At 34.9% G+C, this 23,013-nt stretch overlaps 1 protein-coding gene across 1 annotated transcript; it reads right to left on the reverse strand.

The window, feature by feature from the left end:
* Window positions 1-6,922: 6,922 nt before the first annotated feature.
* LOC117071061 (olfactory receptor 4K13) lies at window positions 6,923-7,861 on the reverse strand. The gene is given in 1 exon segment (XM_033190848.1): window positions 6,923-7,861. A coding segment is annotated over 1 exon segment (939 nt).
* Between the last annotated feature and the right edge of the window lie 15,152 nt (window positions 7,862-23,013).

Below are 23,013 nucleotides of genomic sequence, written 5' to 3' on the forward strand. Positions count from 1 at the left end.
TGTAGCATGTGTCAATACTTTATTCCTTTTTGTTGCTGAATATCACATTTTATCTATCCATTCAGCAAATGATGGACATTTAGGTTGTTTCCAGGTTGGGGCTATTATGAATAATGCTGCTATGAGCATATGTGCCCAAGTATTTATGTTGACATATATTTTCATTTATCTTTTGTGAAATTGCTGGTTCATATAACAGTTTTAGGTTTAACTTTTTGAGAAAGTGACAAATTGTTTTCCAAAGTGACTGTATCATTTTACATTCCTAGCAGCAATTTATGAGAATTGTAACTTCCTATATTCTCACCAACATTTGTTATTGTCTATCTTATTTTGAACAGTCATTGTAGAAAGTATGAAATGGTGTCTTATTGTGGTTTTAATTTGCTTTTTCCTAATAAATAATGATGTTGAAAATCTTTTCATGTGCTAACTTATGTGTTTTCTTTGGTGAAATGTTTGTTCATTTTTTTAAAATTTTATTTTTAATTGACAAATAATTATGTATATTTATGAGACTTAATTTATACATTGTGTAAAGAGCCAATCAAGTTAATTAATATATGTACCACCTCACAGACTTATCCTTTTTTTGTGATGAGACATTAAAAATCTATTCTTTTAGCAATTTTAAAACATAGAAAACAAAGCCAGGTGTGGTGGCTTGTACCTGTAATCAGCTACCTAGGAGACTGAGGCAGGAGGATAGCTTAATGTCAGGAGCTTGAGGCCAGCCTGGACAAGGAGTCTCTAAAATGTTTTTTATCAATCAATCAAGCAGTTGCAGTGGTGCACACCTATAGTCCCAGCTACTCAGGAGGCTGAAGTAGGAGAATTGCTTAGGGCCAAGAGTTCCAGGATGCCTGGGCAACAGAGCAAGATCCTATCTCTTCCTTTCTCTCTCTCTCTCCTCTCTCTCTAGATACATATATCTAGAGATGGGTATATACCTTCAAAACATTATTATTAAATGTGGTCATCATGCAGTGCAATAGATCATTAAAAGTTGTTCCACCAGTCTGAGATTTTGTACCCTTTGATCAGTATCTTTCCTTTCTCCATCTCTCCCCATACCCCCCACCTCTGGTAACCACCTATCTACACTCTATTTCTATGAGATCCACTTTTTCAGATTCCACATATAAGTGAGGTCATATGGTATTTTTCTGTGCCTGGCTTATTTCACTTGGCATATTGTTCTCCCGTTTCATTCATGTTGTCACAATGGAAAGTTCCTTCTCTTTTAAAGGCGATGTAGTATTCTGTTGTGCATATATATATATAAAACATTTTACTTTTGTTTTGTTTTGGAACATATTTGTATTTTTATATTTATTATTGTATAATACTTGTATGTATTTTATTTTTTGGGTACATGTTATATTTTGATACATGTACATAATGTGTAGTGATCAAATCAGGGTAATTGGGATATCCATCACCTCAAACATTTTTCTTTTCCTTGTTTTGGGAACATGACAATTCTTTTCTAGCTATTTGAAATTATATGATGTTATTGTAAACCATAATTGTGCTTCTGTACTATAGAATATTAGAGCTTATTCCTTCTGTCAAACTATATTTTTGTCTGTTAACAAATTCCTCTTCATTCTCGCTTCCCTATTCCCTTCTCAGCATTTAAAAAAATATTTTTTATTTACTTTTTAAATTATAATTTAAGTTCTAGGGTACATGTGCACAACGTGCAGGTTTGTGACATAGGTATACATGTGCCATGTTGATTTGCTGCACCCATCAACTCGTCAATTACATTAGGTATCTCTTCTAATGCTATCCCTCCTCTAGACCCCCACCCCCTGATAGGCCACGGTGTGATGTTTCCCCCTCCCGTGTTCGTGTGTTCTCATTGTTCAGTTCCCATCTATGAGTGAGAACATGCGGTGTTTGGTTTTCTGTCCTTGTGATAGTTTGCTGAGAATGATGGTTTCCATCCTTATCCATGTCCCTGCAAAGGACATGAACTCATCCTTTTTCATGACTGCATAGTATTCCATGGTGTATATGTGCCACATTTTCTTAATCAAGTCTATCATTGATGGCATTTGGGTTGGTTCAAAGACTTTGCTATTGTAAATAGTGCAATAAACACACATGTGTATATGTCTTTATAGTAGAATGATTTAAAATCCTTTGGGTGTATACCCTGCAATGGAATTGCTGGGTCAAATGGTATTCTAGTTCCAGATCCTTGAGGAATCACCACACTGTCTTCCACAAAGGTTGAACTTATGTACACTCCCACCAACAGTGTAAAAGCATTCCTATTTCTCCACATCCTCTCCAGCATCTGTTGTTTCCTGACTTTTTAATGATCGCCATTCTACCTGGCATGAGATGGTATCTCTTTGTGGTTTTGATGACCAGTGATGATGAGCATTTTTTCATGTGTCTGTTGGCTGCATAAATGTCTTCTTCTGAGAGTATCTGTTCATATCCTTTGCCCACTTTTTGATGGGGTTGTCTGTTTTTTTCTTGTGAATTTGTTTAAGTTCTTTGTAGATTCTGGATATTAGCCCTTTGTCAGATGAGTAGGATGCAAAAATTTTCTCCCATTCTGTAGGTTGCCTGTTCACTCTGATGGTAGTTTCTTTTGCTGTGCAGAAGCTCTTTAGTTTAATGAGATCCCATTTGTCAATTTTGGCTTTTGCTGCCATTGCTTTTGGTGTTTTAGACATGAAGTCCTTGCCCATGCCTATGTCCTGAATGGTACTACCTAGATTTTCTTCTAGGATTTTTATGGTATTAGGTCTAACATTTAAGTCTCTAATCCATCTTGAATTAATCTTCGTATAAGGGGTAAGGAAAGGATCCAGTTTCAGCTTTCTACTTATGGCTAGCCAATTTTCCCAGCACCATTTATTAAATAGGGAATCCTTTCCCCATTTCTTGTTTTTGTCAGGATTGTCAAAGATCCGATGGCTGTAGATGTGTGGTATTATTTCTGAGGACTCTGTTCTGTTCCACTGATCTATATCTCTGTTTTGGTACCAGCACCATGCTGTTTTGGTTACTGTAGCCTTGTAGTATACTTTGAAGTCAGGTAGCGTGACGCCTCCAGCTTTGTCCTTTTGACTTAGGATTGTCTTGGCAATGCGGGCTCTTTTTTGGTTCCATATGAACTTTAAAGCAGTTTTTTCCAATTCTGTGAAGAAAGTCATTGGTAGCTTGAAGGGGATGGCATTGAATCTATAAATTACCTTGGGCAGTATGGCCATTTTCACAATATTGATTCTTCCTGTCCATGAGCATGGAATGTTCTTCCATTCATTTGTGTCCTCTTTTTTTCGTTGAGCAGTGGTTTGTAGTTCTCTTTGAAGATGTCCTTCACTTCCCTTGTAGGTTGGATTCCTAGGTATCTTATTCTCTTTGTATTTAAATATGTAATTGACACATAATAATTGTACATGTTAATGAGGTATAATATAATGTTTCAATGCATGTATGTGTAGTATAATAATCAATTTTGGGTAATTACTATATCCATTAATTTAAACATTTATTTCTTTGTGATGACAACATTCATAATCTTCTCTTCTAGGTATCTTGAAATATACACTACATTGTCATAATCATCCTACTGCTTAACAGAACACCAAGCCTTATTCTTTCTGTCTAAGTGTAAGTTTGTACCCATTGACCAACCTCTCCCAGTACTCATCCTCTCCTTGACTTTTCCAGGCTCTGGTAACGAGTTTCTACTCCCTGTGTCTATAAAATCAGCTTTTTTGGGTTCCAGATATGAGAGATCATAGAGCATTTATCCTTCTGTGCCTAGCTTATATCACTTAACATGTCTTTCGGGCTCATTCATGTTGTCACAAATGACAGGATTTGATTCTGTTGTATAGCTCAGTAGTATTTCACTGTATGTGTGTGTATGCGCAAGTGTTTATACATATATATGTACTTATATGTGCTGCATTTTCTTTATCCATTCATCTGTAGATGGATATCTAATTTAATTCCTTATCTTGGCTTTTGTGAATGGCACTCCAATAAATATAGGGGTGCAGATGGACTGTTTTCATTTCCTTTGGGTATATGCGAAGAAATGGGATTGCTGGATCATATAATAGTTCTAGTTTCATTTTTTTGAGGAAACTCTGTACTGTTTTTCATAATTGCTTTACTAATTTACACTCCCACCAAAAGTGTATAAGAGCTCCCTTTTCTCTGTATCCTTACTAGCATTTATTTTGTTTGTTTTTTGATACTAGCCGTTTTAACTGGGTCAACAGGATATCTGATGTGTTTATAATTTGCATTTCTCTGATGATTAGTGATGTTGAACATTTTTTCATATATCTGTCGATCATTCATAACTCTTCTTTTAAGAAATATCTTTTTAGATCTTTTTGCCCATTTTAAATGTTTTTTTTTTTTGAGTTCTTTACATGTTTTGGATATTAGCCCCTTATTATATATATGGTTTGCAAATATATATATTTCAATATGTGAGTTGTCTCTTCACTGTGTTAGTTGTTTCCTTTGTTGTGCAGAAGCTTTTCAGTTTGATGCAATCCCATTGTCTATTTTTGTTTTTGTTGTCTGTGCTTTTGGAGTTCTATATAAGAAAACATTGCCGAGATCAATATTGTGGAGATTTTCCCTGTGTTTTCTTCTCTTAGCTTTACAGTTTCAGGTTTTACGTTTAAGTATTTTATCCATTTTGAGTTTATTCTTGTGTATAATGTAAGATAATGGTCAATTTTATTCTTCTGCATATGGATATACAGTTTTTCCAACATCATTTATTAAGAGATTGTCTTGGCTAGGTGTGGTGGCTTATGCCAATATCCCAGAACTTCGGGAGACCAAGGTGGACAGATCTAATATAACCAGCTCAAAATACAACCAGCTTAAGTCTCTCCCCTCCCTGCCACCCACCGAGACCCCAACACACCCATCCATGTCTAGTTCCCCGCTCAGAGGCTGAAAACAAGTGAAGCAAGGAGTGGTAAAAGGAGAGCAATTTTACGCAAATGCGAGCAGGTGGGAAATGGCCAGGCTCATGCCTTTAACAGACCATGCCCGTTTGGGGGCTGAGTAAAGGAGTTTAAGACAGAAAAGATATGGGAAATATGTGAGAATAGTGCAGGAAGGTGCAGGTCTGCGTGTCTTATTCTGAAGGTTATCTTGAGTAATGGTCTGTCCTGAGGTCTGATTTGCCTTTTCCTGACTGTGGCCTGGTAGTGGTGGGTTAACTGTAAGTAATTCCCTTCTCAAGGGAGGATTCTGCAGCCAGGTTTCCCTTCCTTGTTTGTTTCAAAATTGGCCCCTAAGATTTCTAAGCAAGCACTTAATTAGATAAGGAACACTGCGTATGAATGTACCTGGTGGGAAAGGGAGATAAACTCTTACAACACAAAACTACATTCTGAGATTCAGAAAGAAAGAAAAAAAAGTTTGAAAATGCATTTTGAGGCTGGGATCCTTGGTTACAACAATTCAACTTGTATATAAAATGTTTTCTCCATAAAATTGGTTGCTCAGTATAAAACAACTAAGGCTGATGTTAGATGCCCTTTATGTAACAAATGATCTAATGACATGTTAGAGACCTAGTATTCAATGTTTTATCTTCAGTCTCTGGAATGGCTTTTCTGGATACTAGGTATAATATATCCAATAAAAGGCATAAAGTTCTTTTTGGATTTATGCTGAAGTTGAAAGACAGTAGCCATCTCCCATACCCAGTTGCTTTAAATTTGCTTTTGCCTTCTATTCAGTTACAGGCCTAGTTGCCTAGATTGCAAAGAGAAATATGAACAGAGATAAGAAGGAGGAGGTAAACTTGAAACAGAAGCAGTACAATGTACAAGTTTGGACAGGAATGGTCTATGCTTACTGTTTTTCCCTTCCTGTCTGTCTTTTAAATTTCAGCATGACATAGTTTTGAATTCCTATATTTTCTATTATATGATCAGACTACATTTGACCTACCTCTCTATCTTGTCTCTTGACATCGTAGCCCATGACCCACTCAATGAAATTATGTGTAGGTTCTCCTCTGTGTCATGCTTCTATGCATTTTCAACATCCTATTTCTTTCTCATGGAATGTCTTTCTTCTCCATCTAGCTGATGCTAACTGTGAGTAGAAACCTTCCTGCCCTGCCCTGATTGAGATGCCATTCCTGTGCACTCTCAAAGCACCCTGTGCATCATGTAACAGTGCTGTTCGTGCAACAGAACAATTACTCATTTAGTTCTCTCTATTCATCTATAGGTATAAGTTTCTTGAAGCCCTGGCTATATCCTCTGACATTCTGTAGGCTCACAAAATATGTGAAGAATGGCTGAACACACTGTGTTCATGGCAAGCAAGTTAGTATAATTCAATACATACTAATCATGGATTACCCAGAACATGCAGTTTTCTAGTCTATAAGGCACTTGGATAAATTACTGTGATGAGATGTCATCTGTGTGCTTTCTCTAAACATAGATTGCCACCACCAACAACAAAAATCGTAACAATAATAATGTGTTTTCTGAGGTTTAAGAGCATGCTAAAATAATAATGAAAGATGCATATAAACAAAGTTGTATAGACGAAAAAACTAAATCACAGGTAACTTATTTATTTTGTTCAAATTTGCATCAGAGAAACAGATAAAGGAGGGATTTAAATGTATACAAGCCAAACTGTAGATATTATATGATTGACCATAAAAGATCACAAAAAGATGTTTGCTTTTTAACAATTATATCTACTGTTTCCTCATACAGACTTGAACTATTAGTTGGTATACAAGTTATAGCGGTTTTTGCCATTACTTTCATTTTGCCATTTACTTTAATGGCAAAAATCGTAATTACTTTTGCACGAAACTGATACATTAAAAATGAGTTTCTTAAATGTTCAAACAAACAAGACAGTGTCTCTTCAAAAGTACCATCTAAAAAGTATGTTTTAAATTTATATGGAGAGTCTTTATTTTTTTAATGGCTGCTTTTACCTCTTGATTTCTCAATGTATAAATAATAGAATTTAAGAGAGGTGTGAAAATTGTGTAAAACACAGAAAGAATTTTATCTAAGGAATATCTGCTGAAGGGCCACACATAGATAAAGACACGTGGAGCAAAGAACAGAGTCACAACTGTGATGTGAGCTGAGAGAGTGGAGAAAGCCTTAGAGGATCAACTAGCAGCACGGTGCCTAACTGAGAATATTATGACTCCATAGGAGAGAAGCAAGAGGAGGAAGCAGACCAGTGACAGGAGCCCACTGTCAGCAATGACCAGGAGCTGTAGGATGTAGGTGTCCTTGCAGGCAAGTTTAATCACAAGGGGAAGGTCACAGAAAAAGCTGTCTATAACATTGGGACCACAGAAGGGCAAATTCAACATGAAAGCCATTTGACTAGATGAGTGCACAAATCCAACTGCATAGGAGGATAACAATAGCCCAGTGAGCACCCGTGGGCTCATGATGGTCATGTAATGGAGGGGTTTGCATATGGCAACATATCTGTCTATTGCCATGGCTACAAGCAACATCATCTCACTCCCACCCAGGAGGTGCATGATGAACATCTGAGAATAACATCCCCACCATGAGATGGTCTTACGTTCTCGGAGGAAATCTACGACCAACTTAGGGGTAGCAAAAGAAGCCAGGATCATATCAATGCAGGAGAAGTTGATACGCAGAAAATACATTGGCGTGTGAAGGCGTGCATCAAAGGTCACAGTCACCAAGATGAGAAGGTTTCCTAAGACAATCCCCACGAAGACCATAGAGAATCCCAAGAAGAATAAAATCTGAAGATTTTGAGATTTGCAAAGTCCCAACAAAATAAATTCATGTACCACTGAATGGTTTGCACTTTCCATATTGTCAACTTTATCCCATAATGATCAAAATAAGTGAGAATAAGGGGTAGGGAAATGATGCATATTGGAAAGAAATATTCATGTTGGTGTCCACATTTGGCACTCAGTCAAGGCACTTGGACTTACAAGGACCCTTACTTTTGTGGAATTTTGTCGGTCAGTGGTTTTACTAATGGCCCAGAGAAGTATAGCAAATAGCCAGTAGAATTCAGAATATAAGTTTCTGGAAGACAAAAATAAAAACATTAATAATACATGAAACCACAAATATATAGGTCATGAATTAGAATCAGAAGACCTCTACAGGACACCTGGGTAAGCTGCCCACTGGGTGACATAGGACAAGTAACTCTCCTTTTGAGGGTTTTCTTCTCAGTTAAAAAAAAAAAAAATTGGACTATATGGTATCTAATGCTTCTTTGTGCTATAAAAATCTCTATGAATAAGATAATGATTCTGGTGAGTTTTATAGTCACATAATAATATTGAGTTTTATTAACATGAAAATGATATAGAAAATACATCCAGCATTCTCAAGAACCATGTTTTGAAATAGACTCTGGTAAAGATACATGAATTAGGTCCTGAGAAACTTACCTTATTACCTCCATGCTCCATTCTTGCAAGAATCCCTCACAGATCAGTATTAGTAGTAGTCACTACATACTTTTGAAGTGTCAATATACATATAGTATATATATTATTTATAACATGTATATTATATACATTTCACATATTTATATATAATTATTTACTTAATTTGTTCATTCAACATTTCATATTATTCACATCAAATACATCCTCTATATGGTTAGACAATGTGTACAAACAGCCCACAGTCAAATGTAACAACTAATTTCATTTTCAGCTTGTATTTATTCATTCATTTACCTGGTTATTGCTATGTAGTAGTTAGTTGGTTGGCCTGTGCATGGTTATTTGTCATAGGTTTCAGAATGACTTAGCTTGACATAACATTTATGTTGGTAAAACAAATACAGTTCTTTCAGTATAATCATCCAAATTTATGACAAAATTTGTCATCAGCCCGTGCTTATTACAAACTGATTCTATTGGTTCAGCTTTTTAAAAAATTACCTTCATTGCTAATAGTTTTAAATTAATCTAGGTTCTTACAAAACACCTTCGGTAAATAAAGTATGTGTAGTCATCTTTTTGTGCTGTTATTACTTACAAGACATGGGAAGAATACTTTTGTGATGGCACCTTACGTGAATCCCAGGAATGGCCTTTTATCTCCTTTTCCTGTATCCCTAACAGTTATCTGCAATTTACTCTTCCAATCATCAGAAACAGGAAAATGAGAGACCACAGTGCTATATGTTTCTTTGAGATAATCCCATAGGAACATTTAACCAACTAGGGGTTTATTTTTTTTCCTATGTAAACCTATCTGTTGGCCAATTTCCCGCTCTGAGAAAATGATGTAAAATATTAAATTGCATCAAATATGTTATTAGAGCCATTCATTTATATGTCTAAAAAGGTTATAGCTCCCTTCAGTTTTATGTCTCATATTTAAGAATTCCTACTAATGCTTCTTTTTGAAACCTAATTTTTGAAGCTGCATTTAAATAGAACAGAACAATTTTCAAATACATACAAAGCAGTTTATAAATGCTCCAGCATCTGGAATAGTACACATCAAAAGCACTAAGTGAATATCTGTTGAATGAATAAACTATGTAGTACATATTCATCATCTAGATTAAGTCAGTTGACTCAATCCACAGAAAAATCCACAAAATCAGGGATTTTAACATTTATTTTTAAATGTCAAATTGAATACTGAAGTATTTTAAAATCAGAAATATAACAGCCATTTTTAAAAAGCTGGTTAAAATGTTTTCTCCTTTTAATTATCTTTTTAAAAAGTAGTTTATGCTATTACAAAAAAAGCATATCACAAATAACAGAAAGATAACTGACTGTGAACATTTTAAGGGTTTCTTAGATAGCTTTCCAGAAAAACAATACACACTTCAGTACAGTGTGTGTGTTAGTGTTACGGGTATTAATATTTACATTTATATCATTTTTACTAAGACTGCAAATTTTATATTATATGTATAGTTATTTTTCTTGAGTTTTTAACTTATTACATTGAAATATGTTTATATTAATATATAGAAACATAACTTTTTAATTGGTATATAGAATTCCATTTTGTAGATGTTACATAATGTAATCTCCCCACAAATATAGTTTATTCTTAGGAATTTCCCATTACTTATAAAAACTCTTTTTCATCATATCACTTTCTTCTTTATAAACCTGTGGTAACTGCCTTATCAATCTCAAAATTCTCCTGGATAGTCACAATCAACTCCTCACTCACTCTGAAAATCCAATGTTGTTTTCTAATATTTCAGTAAAAACAGCCTCGTGGTTTTCTGCATTATTGATACTTTTTTGGTCTTATTCCTGCTTGTTTTATTCTTTTTAGCTAAATAAGTTCCTCTGTCTATATGTAACCACATTATTCAGTATATCTCAAGCCTTCTCTCCTAAGTAGTAAAACCTTTTCTAGACATGGAAGTCATATCAATGTCCACTATATCTGTGGTTCATTTCACTTACTCTGCCACTTAATTACTTTCCAGTTACATCATTTGTATTGATATTCTGAAACAAAAGGAACACTTGAACAAGGGTTATACAAATTTGTTCTAAGCCTAGATCCCTTTCATTTTTCATTCTTCTTTCCTCAAGTTAATTTTAAGTTCCTTGAATACAGACAAATTACTCTTATCTTCCTCATAATACACGTTATGTAGATTGTCAATAGATTTGTCAATAGAGTGTCTGACTAGAAGCAGACATATATCTAAAAAGAAAACCTTTGAAAATATTTTTCTGGGCATTATGCAACTAATAATATTTAACTATGGAATAGATGGATGGCATGCCAAATAATTTTTCAACTTTTCAGACTTTTCTGCAACTTAACCTAATCGATAATTTTCCTTTACAGAACAGTTTGTAATTATAAACCCTACACACACACATATGCATGCACACTTTCAAACAGTGTTGAGGAGGCAGGGGGAGACAGAGAGAGAAAAGAGAAAATGTTTGCTTTCAAAATGATCATTTTGATCTTTCTGGCATCCCTTCTTCCTGCAGAAACAAAGATCCTTAGCTTTCTTTTTACTGTGAAACACTTAAAGTATATTCTAAAATGATTCATGCTACCTAACTTCAAACAATACTACAAGGCTACAGTAACCAAAACAGCATGGTAGTGGTACCAAAACAGAGATATAGACCAATGGAATAGAACAGAGGCCTCAGAAATAACATCACACATCTACAACCATCTGATCTTTGACAAGCCTGACATAAACAAGCAATGGGGAAAGGATTCCCTTTTTAATAAATGGTGCTGGGAAAATTGGCTAGCCATATGCAGAAAACTGAAAGTGGACCCCTTCTTTACCCTTTATACAAAAATTAATGCAAGATGGAATAAAGACTTCAATGTAAGATCTAAAACCATAAAAAACCTAGAAGAAAACCTAGGCAATACCATTCAGGACTTAGGCATGGGCAAAGACTTCATGATAAAAACACCAAAGGCCATGGCAACAGAAGCCAATATTGACAAATGGGATCTAACTAAACTAAAGAGCTTCTGCACGGCAAAAAACTATCATCAGAGTGAACAGGCAACCTACAGAATGGGAGAAAAATCTTGCAATCTATCCATCTGACAAAGGGCTGATATCCAGAATCTACAAAGGAACTTAAACAAATTTACAAGAAAAATAACAAACAACTCAATCAAAATGCAGGTGAAAGACATGAACAGCCACTTCTCAAAAGAAGACATATATGCAGCCAACAAACATATGAAAAAAAGCTCATTATCACTGGTCATTAGAGAAATGAAAATCAAAACCACAACGAGATACCATTTCATACCAGTTAGAATGGCGATCATTAAACAGTCAGGAAACAACAGATGCTGGTGAGGCTGTGGAGAAATACAAATGATTTTACACTGTTGGTGGGAGTGTACATTAGTGCAACCATTGTGGAAGACAGTGTGGTGATTCCTCAAGGATCTAGAACTAGAAACATCATTTGACCCAGCAATCTCATTACTGGGTATATACCCAAAGGATTATAAATCGTTCTACTATAAAGACACATGCACACGTATATTTATTGCAGCACTATTCACAATAGCAAAGACTTGGAACCAACCCAAATGCCCATCAATGATAGACTGGATAAAGAAAATGTAGCACATATACACCATCAAAAACTATGCAGCCATAAAAAAAAAATGAGTTCATGTCCTTTGTAGGGACGTGGATGAAGCTGGAAATCATCATTCTCAGAAAACTAACGCAGGAACAGAAAACCAAACGCTGCATGTTCTCATGTTCTCACTCATAAGTAGGAGTTGAACAATGAGAACACATGAACACAAGGAAGGGAACGTCACACACTGGGGCCTGTCACGAGTTGGGGATCTAGGGGGAATAGCATTAGGAGAAATACCTAATGTAGATGGCGGGTTGATGGGTGCAGCAAACCACCATGGCTTGTGTATACCTATGTTTAACAAACCTGCACGTTCTGCACATGTATACCAGAACTTAAAGTATAATAAAAAAAACTGGGGATAAAGATACATGAATTTGGAAATCAATATTTTAATTCTAATGCATGGACTCATGAGCAATAACTATAATCCAACTGAGTATTAGAAGCTAAAATTTAATTACAGGAGACTATATTCATCAAAATATGAAGAGAAAAAGACAAATTATAATTGAACACCTGCTTGCTGTTTGTATTGCTTAAGGAATCAAAAATATGAAGATAATTTATTATGTTCATTACATTCTAATATGTTATTATTTTACTTCCCATAATTAGATATATATTCCATATCATATTAATATTTTGTGTATGATATGAGGTAAGGAAAAGGAACATTTATTTTTCCAAGTGAATACCTAATTGCTCTCACACAATTTATTTAAAAGGCTATATTTTTCCCCACTGAATTACAGTAGCATTTTGTTCTGTATCAAATGGTTGTATGTATGCTAGTCAACTTCTACATCTTGAACACTATTTCATTAATCTTGCTTGTATATCCTTACTCCATAACCACAATGTCTAAGTTACTATAAGCTCTTAAAAAGCATTCAAATCTAGTAGCATAAACCTTCCAGCTTTGTTCTTCTTCTTCAGTGTTGGCTATTTAAAGCCTTTTGCATTTTCACATATATATATTTAATGTTGTGTTTTTAAGACTTTATTGTTTTTAGAGCAGCTTTAGATTCACAGTAAAACTGAGAAGAAGGTACAGAGATTTCCCAAATAACCCCTGCCCCTCACATGCCCAGTTTCCCCCATTGTCAACATCCCATATCACAGTGATACAGTTGTCACAATTGATGAGCCCACATTGACACATCATAATCATCCAGAGTCCATAGTTTACATTCTGGTTCACTCTTGGTGTTGCACATTCTGTGGGTTTGGACAAATGTATAATGACATGTATACATGATTATAGTATCACACAGAGTATTTTCTTTTTTTTCTTTATTATTATTATTATACTTTAAGTTCAAGGGTACATGTGCACAATGTGCAGGTTTGTTACATATGTATACATGTGTCATATTGGTGTGCTGCACCCATTAACTCATCATTTACAGTAGGTATATCTCCTAATGCTATCCCTCCCCCTCCCCCAACCCCACAACAAGCCCCGCTGTGTGATGTTCCCCTTCCTGTGTCCAAGTGATCTCATTGTTCAATTCCCACCTATGATTGAGAACATGTGGCATTTGGCTTTCTGTCCTTGAGACAGTTTGCTGAGAATGATGGTTTCCAGCTGCATCCATGTCCCTACAAAGGACATGAACTCATCCTTTTTTATGGTTGCATAGTATTCCATGGTGTGTATGTGCCACATTTTCTTAATCCAGTCTATCATTGATGGACATTTGGGTTGGTTCCAAATCTTTGCTATTGTGAATAGTGCCACAATAAACATACAGGTGCATGTGTCTTTATGGCAGCATGATTTATAATCCTTTGGGTATATACCCAGTAATGGGATGGCTGGGTCAAATGGAATTTCTAGTTCTAGATCCTTGAGGAACCGCCACATTGTCTTCCATAATGGTTGAACTAGTTTACAGTCCCACCAACAGTGTAAAAGTTTCACATATATATTTTTAAATTTTCTTGTGCATTTTCACGAAAAAGCCTGCTAAGATCTTTAAGGGAATTGTACTAAATATATAGAGGAATGGTGGGAGGGGATTGGACGTCTGAATAATAATGAGTCTTCTACTTCTTAAACGTAATATATTTCTTATTTTTCTTAAGTTTAAAAATTTTGTTCAGCAGTATTTTGTAATTTTCAGTGGAGACGTCTTGCATACTGTTACAATTAATTTTAGTATATTGATCTTAAATTCAGAAACCTTCTTGAGTTCATTTATTTATTTATTTATTGAGACAGAGTCTCATTCTGTCTCCCAGGGTGGAATGCAGTGGCGCCATCTTGGCTCCCTGCAACTTCTGCCTGCTGGGTTCAAAGGATTCTCCTGCCTCAGCCTCCGGAGTAGCTGGGACTACAGGAACGCCACTGCGCCCAGCTAGTTTTTGTACTTTTTGGTGGAGACAGGGTTTCAGCATGTTGTCCAGGTTGGTCTGGAACTCCTGACCTCAGGTGATCCACCCGCTTTGGCCTCCCAGAGTGCTGGGATTACAGGCATGAGCCACCGTGCTCGGCTACTTACTAATTTTAATAGAGATTATTTTATTCTTTTGGAATTTTTATCAGATAATCATGTTGTTTCTGCATGAAAATAGTCCTGTTTATTTTTTTCCAGTATTTATGCTTATTATTTCTCATTTTTGTATTATACATTTGCTAGGAACTCTAATAAAATATGCATAGAAGTAGTAATAGTGAAGATTGTTTTTCTGGTCTTTATGTTTTTCAATCCTGAATGTAACTGACTAACACTATTGTTACTATCTTTAATCAAATTGTCGAGGTTTTCTTCTATTTCTACATTACTGATAATTTTATTTTTTTAATTATAAATGAGTGGCTGAATTTTATCAAATTGTTTTGGGGCATCAATTGTTATGACCATATGCAGTTATCCTTTATTCTGTTAATGTGATGAATTATATTAATTTTTCAGACGCTGTCAACTTGGTTATCATATATTTTATGTATTCGATTTTTAAAGATTTTCTTTATATTTTGCTCTGTAGTTTTGTATTTTTTGTATCTTGTTAGGTTTCATATCTTTAGTAAATGATATCAATTTTATTCTAGACTAATACAAATATTTGTGAAGTGCTCCTTCTTTCTCTGGATTTGCATTATCTCATTCTTAAATGTTTGGAAAAGATCATCAATGAAGACAACTCGTTCTTCTGTTTTCTAGAAAGACTATTTAATTTTAATTGTTAACTCTTATTTTAAGTCCTGGGGTACCTGTGCAGGTTTGTTACACAAGTAAACTTGTGTCATGGGGGTTTGTTGTACAGATTATTTCATCACCCAGGTATTAAGCCTAGTACCCACTAGTTATTTTTCCTGATCCTCTCCCTCCTCCCAGCCTCCACCCTCTGATAGTTCCCAGTGTGTGATGTTCCCCTGTATGTATCCATGTGTTCTCATAATTTAGCATTATGGTTTTCAGTTCTTTAATAAATACATAATAGCCAACTTTTTCTTCTTTTGTTGGTCATGTAATTGTGCTTTCAAGGAATTTGCTTATTATATCCAAGTTGTCAGCTATTCATGAAAATTGGGCAAAAAGCTAAATACGTACTTCACAAAGGGGAATATTCAAATGGTTAGTAACAATATGAAAAGATGTTCTACATCATTAAAAATCAGGAAAATGCAAATTATAACCACAATTACTATTGGTAGGTACACAAAAAAATAGCTAAAATTAAAAAGTTTTGAGAATACCAAAGTCTGTTAAGCATGCGGAACAACTAAAATTCTCCTACATTGCTAGTGGGAGTGTAAAGTGGTGCAATCACATTGGAAACCCTTTGGCAGTTTCCAATAGACAAGGCTATCCCATGGTTCAGTAATTCCACTCCGAGTTATATAATAAGAGAAATGAGTGATTATATTCATAACAAATATCCAACTTTTATAGAAACAAAGTAACTGTTTTAAGAGGTAAGTGGATAAAAACACTGGAAGATCACACAATGGCTTAGCACTCCACATTTAAAAAGAAGAAACTTCTGATATGACATGGATGAATCTCACAGATATTATGATGAGTGAAAATTACAGTCACAAAGTAGTACATACTATTTAATTTGATTTATATAAAGTTCAAGAAAAGGCAAAAGTAATAAATGACGATAGAACAGTTACAGCTACCCATAAAGTTGTGCTGTGCTTCTTTCCTGGTTCTGCTCCCCCGCAACCTATGTAAAGTTAGCCTGACTTCTATGTCTTGATATGAGCTGTGTTTACACTGGCAGATACATACATAAAAATAAATTATTTAACTGTAAACATGAATTTTTGAATCTTTGCACACTATGTAAAACTATTTTGCACTATTTTTCGTATATATGTTATGCCTCTTAAGAAATACACACACAAATGTTTAAGATAGGAATACATTAAGTACGTTCTTTCATACAGTATTTTTAATAATCTGTTATCAAGATTATAACGTCTGAGAGGGAATCCTCCCTAACTCATTTTATGAGGCCAACATCATCCTGATACCAAAGCCTGGCAGAGACACAACAAAAAAAGAGAATTTTAGACCAATATCCCTGATGAACATCAATGCAAAAATCCTCAATAAAATACTGGCAAAGCGGATTCAGCAGCACATCAAAAAGCTTACACACCATGATCAAGTGGGCTTCATCCCTGGGATGCAAGGCTGGTTCAACATTCGCAAATCAATAAACGTAATCCAGCATATAAACAGAACCAAAGACAAAAACCACATGATTATCTCAATAGATGCAGAAAAGGCCTTTGACAAAATTTTTTTTTTTTTTTTTTTTTTTTTTTTTGAGATGGAGTCTCACTCTGTCGCCCAGGCTGGAGTGCAGTGGCCAGATCTCAGCTCACTGCAAGCTCCGCCTCCCGGGTATACGCCATTCTCTCTCCTCAGCCTCCCGAGTAGCTGGGACTACAGGCGCCCGCCATCTCGCCCGGCTAATTTTTTGTATATTTTAGTAGAGACGGGGTTTCACCGTGTTAGCCAGGATGGTCTCGATCTCCTGACCTCGTGATCCGCCCGTCTCGGCCTCCCAAAGTGCTGGGATTACAGGCTTGAGCCACCGCGCCCGGCCTGGCCTTTGACAAAATTCAACAGCCCTTCATGCTAAAAACGCTCAATAAATTCGGTATTGATGGAACGTATCTCAAAATAATAAGAGCTATTTATGACAAACCCACAGCCAATATCATACTGAATGGGCAAAAACTGGAAAAATTCCCTTTGAAAACTGGCAAAAGACAGGGATGCCCTCTCTCACCACTCCTATTCAACATAGTGTTGGAAGTTCTGGCTAGGGCAATCAGGCAAGAGAAAGAAATCAAGGGTATTCAGTTAGGAAAAGAAGAAGTCAAATTGTCCCTGTTTGCAGATGACATGATTGTATATTTAGAAAACCCCATCGTCTCAGCCCAAAATCTCCTTAAGCTGATAAGCAACTTCAGCAAAGTCTCAGGATACAAAATCAATGTGCAAAAATCCCAAGCATTCTTATACACCAGTAACAGACAAACAGAGAGCCAAATCAGGAATGAACTTCCATTCACAATTGCTTCAAAGAGAATAAAATACCTAGGAATCCAACTTACAAGGGATGTAAAGGACCTCTTCAAGGAGAACTACAAACCACTGCTCAGTGAAATCAAAGAGGAAACAAACAAATGGAAGAACATACCATGCTCATGGATAGGAAGAATCAATATCGTGAAAATGGCCATACTGCCCAAAGTTATTTATAGATTCAATGCCATCCCCATCAAGCTACCAATGACTTTCTTCACAGAATTGGAAAAAACTGCTTTAAAGTTCAGATGGAACCAAAAAAGAGCCCACGTTTCCAAGACAATCCTAAGTCAAAAGAACAAAGCTGGAGGCATCACGATACCTGACTTCAAAGTATACTACAAGGCTACAGTAACCAAAACAGCATGGTACTGGTACCACAAGAGAAATAGACCAATGGAACAGAACAGAGTCCTCAGAAATAATACCACACATCTATAGCCATCGGATCTTTGACAAACTGAGAGAAACAAGAAATGGGGAAAGGATTCCCTATTTAATAAATGGTGCTGGGAAAATTGGCTAGCCATAAGTAGAAAGCTGAAACTGGATCCTTTCCTTACTCCCTATACGAAAATTAATTCAAGATGGATTAGAGACTTAAATGTTAGACCTAATACCATAAAAACCCTAGAAGAAAATCTAGGTAGTACCATTCAGGACATAGGCATGGGCAAGGACTTCATGTCTAAAACACCAAAAGCAACGGCAACAAAAGCCAAAATTGACAAATGGGATCTCATTAAACTGAAGAGCTTCTGCACAGCAAAAGAAACTACCATCAGAGTGAACAGGCAACCTATAGAATGGGAGAAAATTTTTGCAATCTACTCATCTGACAAAGGGCTAATATCCAGAATCTACAAAGAACTCAAACAAATTTACAAGAAAAAAACAAACAACCCCATCAAAAAGTGGGCAAAGGATATGAACAGACATTTCTCAAAAGAAGGCATTCATACAGCCAACAGACACATGAAAAAATGCTCATCATCCCTGGCCTTCAGAGAAATGCAAATCAAAACCACAATGAGATACCATCTCACACCAGTTAGAATGGCAATCATTAAAAAGTCAGGAAACAACAGGTGCTGGAGAGGATGTGGAGAAATAGGTACACTTTTACACTGTTGGTGGGATTGTAAACTAGTTCAACCATTATGGAAAACAGTATGGCGATTCCTCAAGGATCTAGAAGTAGAAGTACCATATGACCCAGCCATCCCATTACTGGGGATATACCCAAAGGATTATAAATCATGCTGCTATAAAGACACATGCACACGTATGTTTTTTGTGGCACTATTCACAATAGGAAAGACTTGGAATCAACCCAAATGTCCATCAGTGACAGACTGGATTAAGAAAATATGGCACATATACACCATGGAATACTATGCAGCCATAAAAAAGGATGAGTTTGTGTCCTTTGTAGGGACATGGATACAGCTGGAAACCATCATTCTCAGCAAACTATCGCAAGAACAGAAAACCAAACACCGCATGTTCTCACTCATAGGTGGGAACTGAACAATGAGATCACTTGGACTCGGGAAGGGGAACATCACACACTGGGGCCTATCACGGGGGGGGGGGAGGGATTGCATTGGGAGTTATACTTGATGTAAATGATGAGTTGATTGGTGCTGACGAGTTGATGGGTGCAGCACACCAACATGGCACAAGTATACATATGTAACAAACCTGCACGTTATGCACATGTACCCTAGAACTTAAAGTATAATTAAAAAAAAAAAAGATTATAATGTCTGAAAAGACAAGGTAGTTTATTTGTGTCTGGAATAGTGAAGCAGAATGAAAGCCTGGGATAATAAGTATATTGCAGTTGCCTAAAAGATCTTTCAGAAAGAATTTTATTTGGGGACACAAAAAGAGATTCAAGCTTTAACTGGCTATATTGAAAAGAGCAAAATTTGTGTAGAAATATAAACACAACCATATTGATACAGCAGTTTGTAGGAAGTCTTTCAAATATCTCTTCATGTAAGATAAATAAGTACATATTTGAATTAAGTAACAAACTCAATAGTTTATTTTGAAAAAGAAAAAATAAATCAAACAAAGAGAAGAAAGAAATGAAATAATCTTTTCCTTTATATGAGTGGTAGGTTAATGCATATTGATATTATCATTTATCTGTTACCCTCTAGATATTTTATAAAAATCATTTTGTATATTTTTAATAGGTAATAAAGACAAATTGTATTTGGAATTGAGATGGTTTTTATTTCCTGATATAAGGAGAGAAAATGAAAACACATATTTATATCCAGTCACTGTAGGAGGAAAACAGAACTAGGAAACGAAAAATGAATCCATTTCATCAACATCTTTAACAGTCATGCTATTTCCTTAAAAGAATCTAAGCTGTGAGTGTGTAAGTAATCAATAAATGAAGTTACTAATTCAGAGATAACAACAATAAAATTATTTTGAACCCTGTTGACCAGGCTTTTCACTGAAATCACAACGTAATTTGACAAAGCAGTTGGCTGTATAGGCCATTTGCTGACATGATAAATGCAGGTCATCAAATGCAAGAGACAAGAAATTAGTCAGCTATTATTTGAGATGGGAGAGATCAAACAATTAAAAATAGTGAATTTCTTTTATTTTAACTGTTAACTGTTTTGGCACAATGCAGTTCCAACACAGCTCCCAAATCCAAGAGGAATTAATTATAATGGAAAATTACAAAGGTAAACAAAGGTATCAGAGAGATGTGACTCTTAGGAAATAGTTATTTCCAATATTTCCAATTAAATTTGTATACTTGATCTTCATTTAGATAATATCAGTAAAGAAAGAGATTTATGGCCACCAAAGTTTTCTAAGAAAATTTCCATAATACAGTGAAATATAATACTATTAATCTTCTCTATATTGTGTTCCTAAATTCTTCTTACTTTGGAGCCTTGAAAATTTATTTTTATCTATTTTCTAAATAGATACCTTTTATATCTATGTCTGTGCATGGAATTATGGCTATATTTTTTGGTTAGTAATGTCTTATTTTTGTGTCTTCTTTATGATGAAAAGCCACACCCTATTGAGAGATTCCAAAGAGTCTAACTTCCCAATTCCATGGCCTTTAATTGCTGGGGGAATTCATTTACAAGATGCAAGGTTTTCTCAGGGTCATTAATGGACACATTGTTCATGTTGTCTTATACAACTTTAAAATAAAAGGAATTTCTACTTTATGAGAATTGGAACATGTAAAAGAAGACTAAACAAAGTGGGGACAAGTGAAAAAATCCTAAAAGTTGCAGTAACTTCTGATCACAACTTCCAAAGTTAGCAAGAGGTATGCTGGAAAAGCAACGTTGAAGACATTTTTATGTTAGTATTTTATTAAATTTTTTTTCAAATTTTAAAAGTAAAACACGTTCATTACAGACTATTTGTGAAATATCAAGAGATATAAGAAAAATATAATGAGATGTAATTTTACCTCCAAAGCAAATCACTAAAGCACTTTGATGTGCATGATCTCAATCTATTTTTCTACTGAAATTAAACTATTTTTTTCAGTTGTTTAAACATCATTTATATATTTTCTTAAACTTTTTTTATATTTCCTCAGTTGATAATATATTTCAAAGATATATCTGTACTCTCATGTTTATTGAAGCACTATTCACAATAGCCAAGAAATGGAATCAATCTAAGTGTCCATCAACAAGTGAATGGACAAATAAAATGTAGTATATATACACAATGGAATGCTATTCAGCTGTAAAAAAGAATGAGATTCTGTTATTTTCAGCAACAAAGATGAACCTGGTGGACATAAAGTTATGTGAAATAAGCTAGGCTCAGAAAAACAAATACCACACAATCTCATTCATATGTAGAATCCATAAAGTAGAGCTCATAGAAGTAGCAAGTATAATAGTGATTGCCAGAGGCTGGGGTGGGAAGTAGGAGGCAGAGGGAGAAGTTAGTTAATGGGTACAAAATTATAGTTAGAAAGAATAAGTTCTGGTGCCCTATTATGGAGTAGGGTGACTATAGCTAATAGCAATGTATTTTATATTTCAGGATAGCTAGAATAAAGGATCTCAAAATTATCTACTCACTCTACGTTACAGAGTTACCACATTTCAAGAATAAGGGTCCAGAATAGGAAGAGTAAGACAGTGAAATACAACAGAAAATTATTATCCAGATCTAGACACAAATATTTATATAAAAGTGACATATTATAGGAATAGATTTTTTTATCAATAAGGAAAATATTGAGTATATGATGACACCACAAAGAAGTAATAAATTAATCTACTAATTCTACTTCTTTATCACCACAAAGAAGTAATAAAGGTACGAAGTGATGGACATAGTAACTACCATGATTGATCACAATACAATGTACACATAATCAAAACATCACACTGCATTCTGTAAACCTGTACAATTATTATAGGTCAGTAGTAAATAAGCAAAAATTTTAAGATGATAAATGATTTAGAATATATTTCCAATCTATACTATCTGTAGTAGGTTGCCTAATCAATAGTCATCAACCTCAATTTTCAGTGCTGCAGCAACTCTCCATGTTTTAGGTAGTAGATGGTGAATCAGCACAGCCAGTTACCATCACAAACCTCAAATTATTTACAGGTTATTTTTTACAGTTATATATAAAATAAGTGAATCTCTGATTTGAAATCTTCGGTAGTGAAATGCCAACTACATTTTTAGAGACAGGGCTAGAGTCTATTTGTACCTTATAAAATTTCATAGATTTTGAACTTGTAAAAACTAGAATCTGAGTTAAATCCTATAAGCCAATATACCAGAGATAAGCACTGTTGCTAGTGTGATGAATTTATGGTTCACCTAGATTTTTATGATGCTAATATGCATATATGCATAATTTTTCATTAATATACTATCACAATGTAAAGCATGACATTTTAAATTTTAGTAATACACATTTTTCATATCAACACATAGAGATTTCTATTTTTAAATCACTCTATTAAGGATGGGTTTCTCAGGTGCTAATATTTTCTTATTAAAGACAATGCTACAATAAGCATTGTTGATTATATTTATTTGAAAACTTAGGTTATAAATCCTAGAAGTAAAGGTTCTCTGTCCAATTGTTGAAAAACTTTTACATATAAGAAAAAGTGTCAAGTTTCCTCCAAAAATACTGTGTTGATATATAAAAAAGTAGTATATGAGACTTTTTATAGCATCATCACACATCTTGACCAAAATCGAATTTATATTTTAATATGATAGATAAAAAATGTGCATTTTGTTATT

This window comes from Trachypithecus francoisi, unplaced genomic scaffold (genome assembly GCF_009764315.1).
Source record: "Trachypithecus francoisi isolate TF-2019V2 unplaced genomic scaffold, Tfra_2.0 Lachesis_group3, whole genome shotgun sequence".
NCBI classification, from domain to species: domain Eukaryota; kingdom Metazoa; phylum Chordata; class Mammalia; order Primates; family Cercopithecidae; genus Trachypithecus; species Trachypithecus francoisi.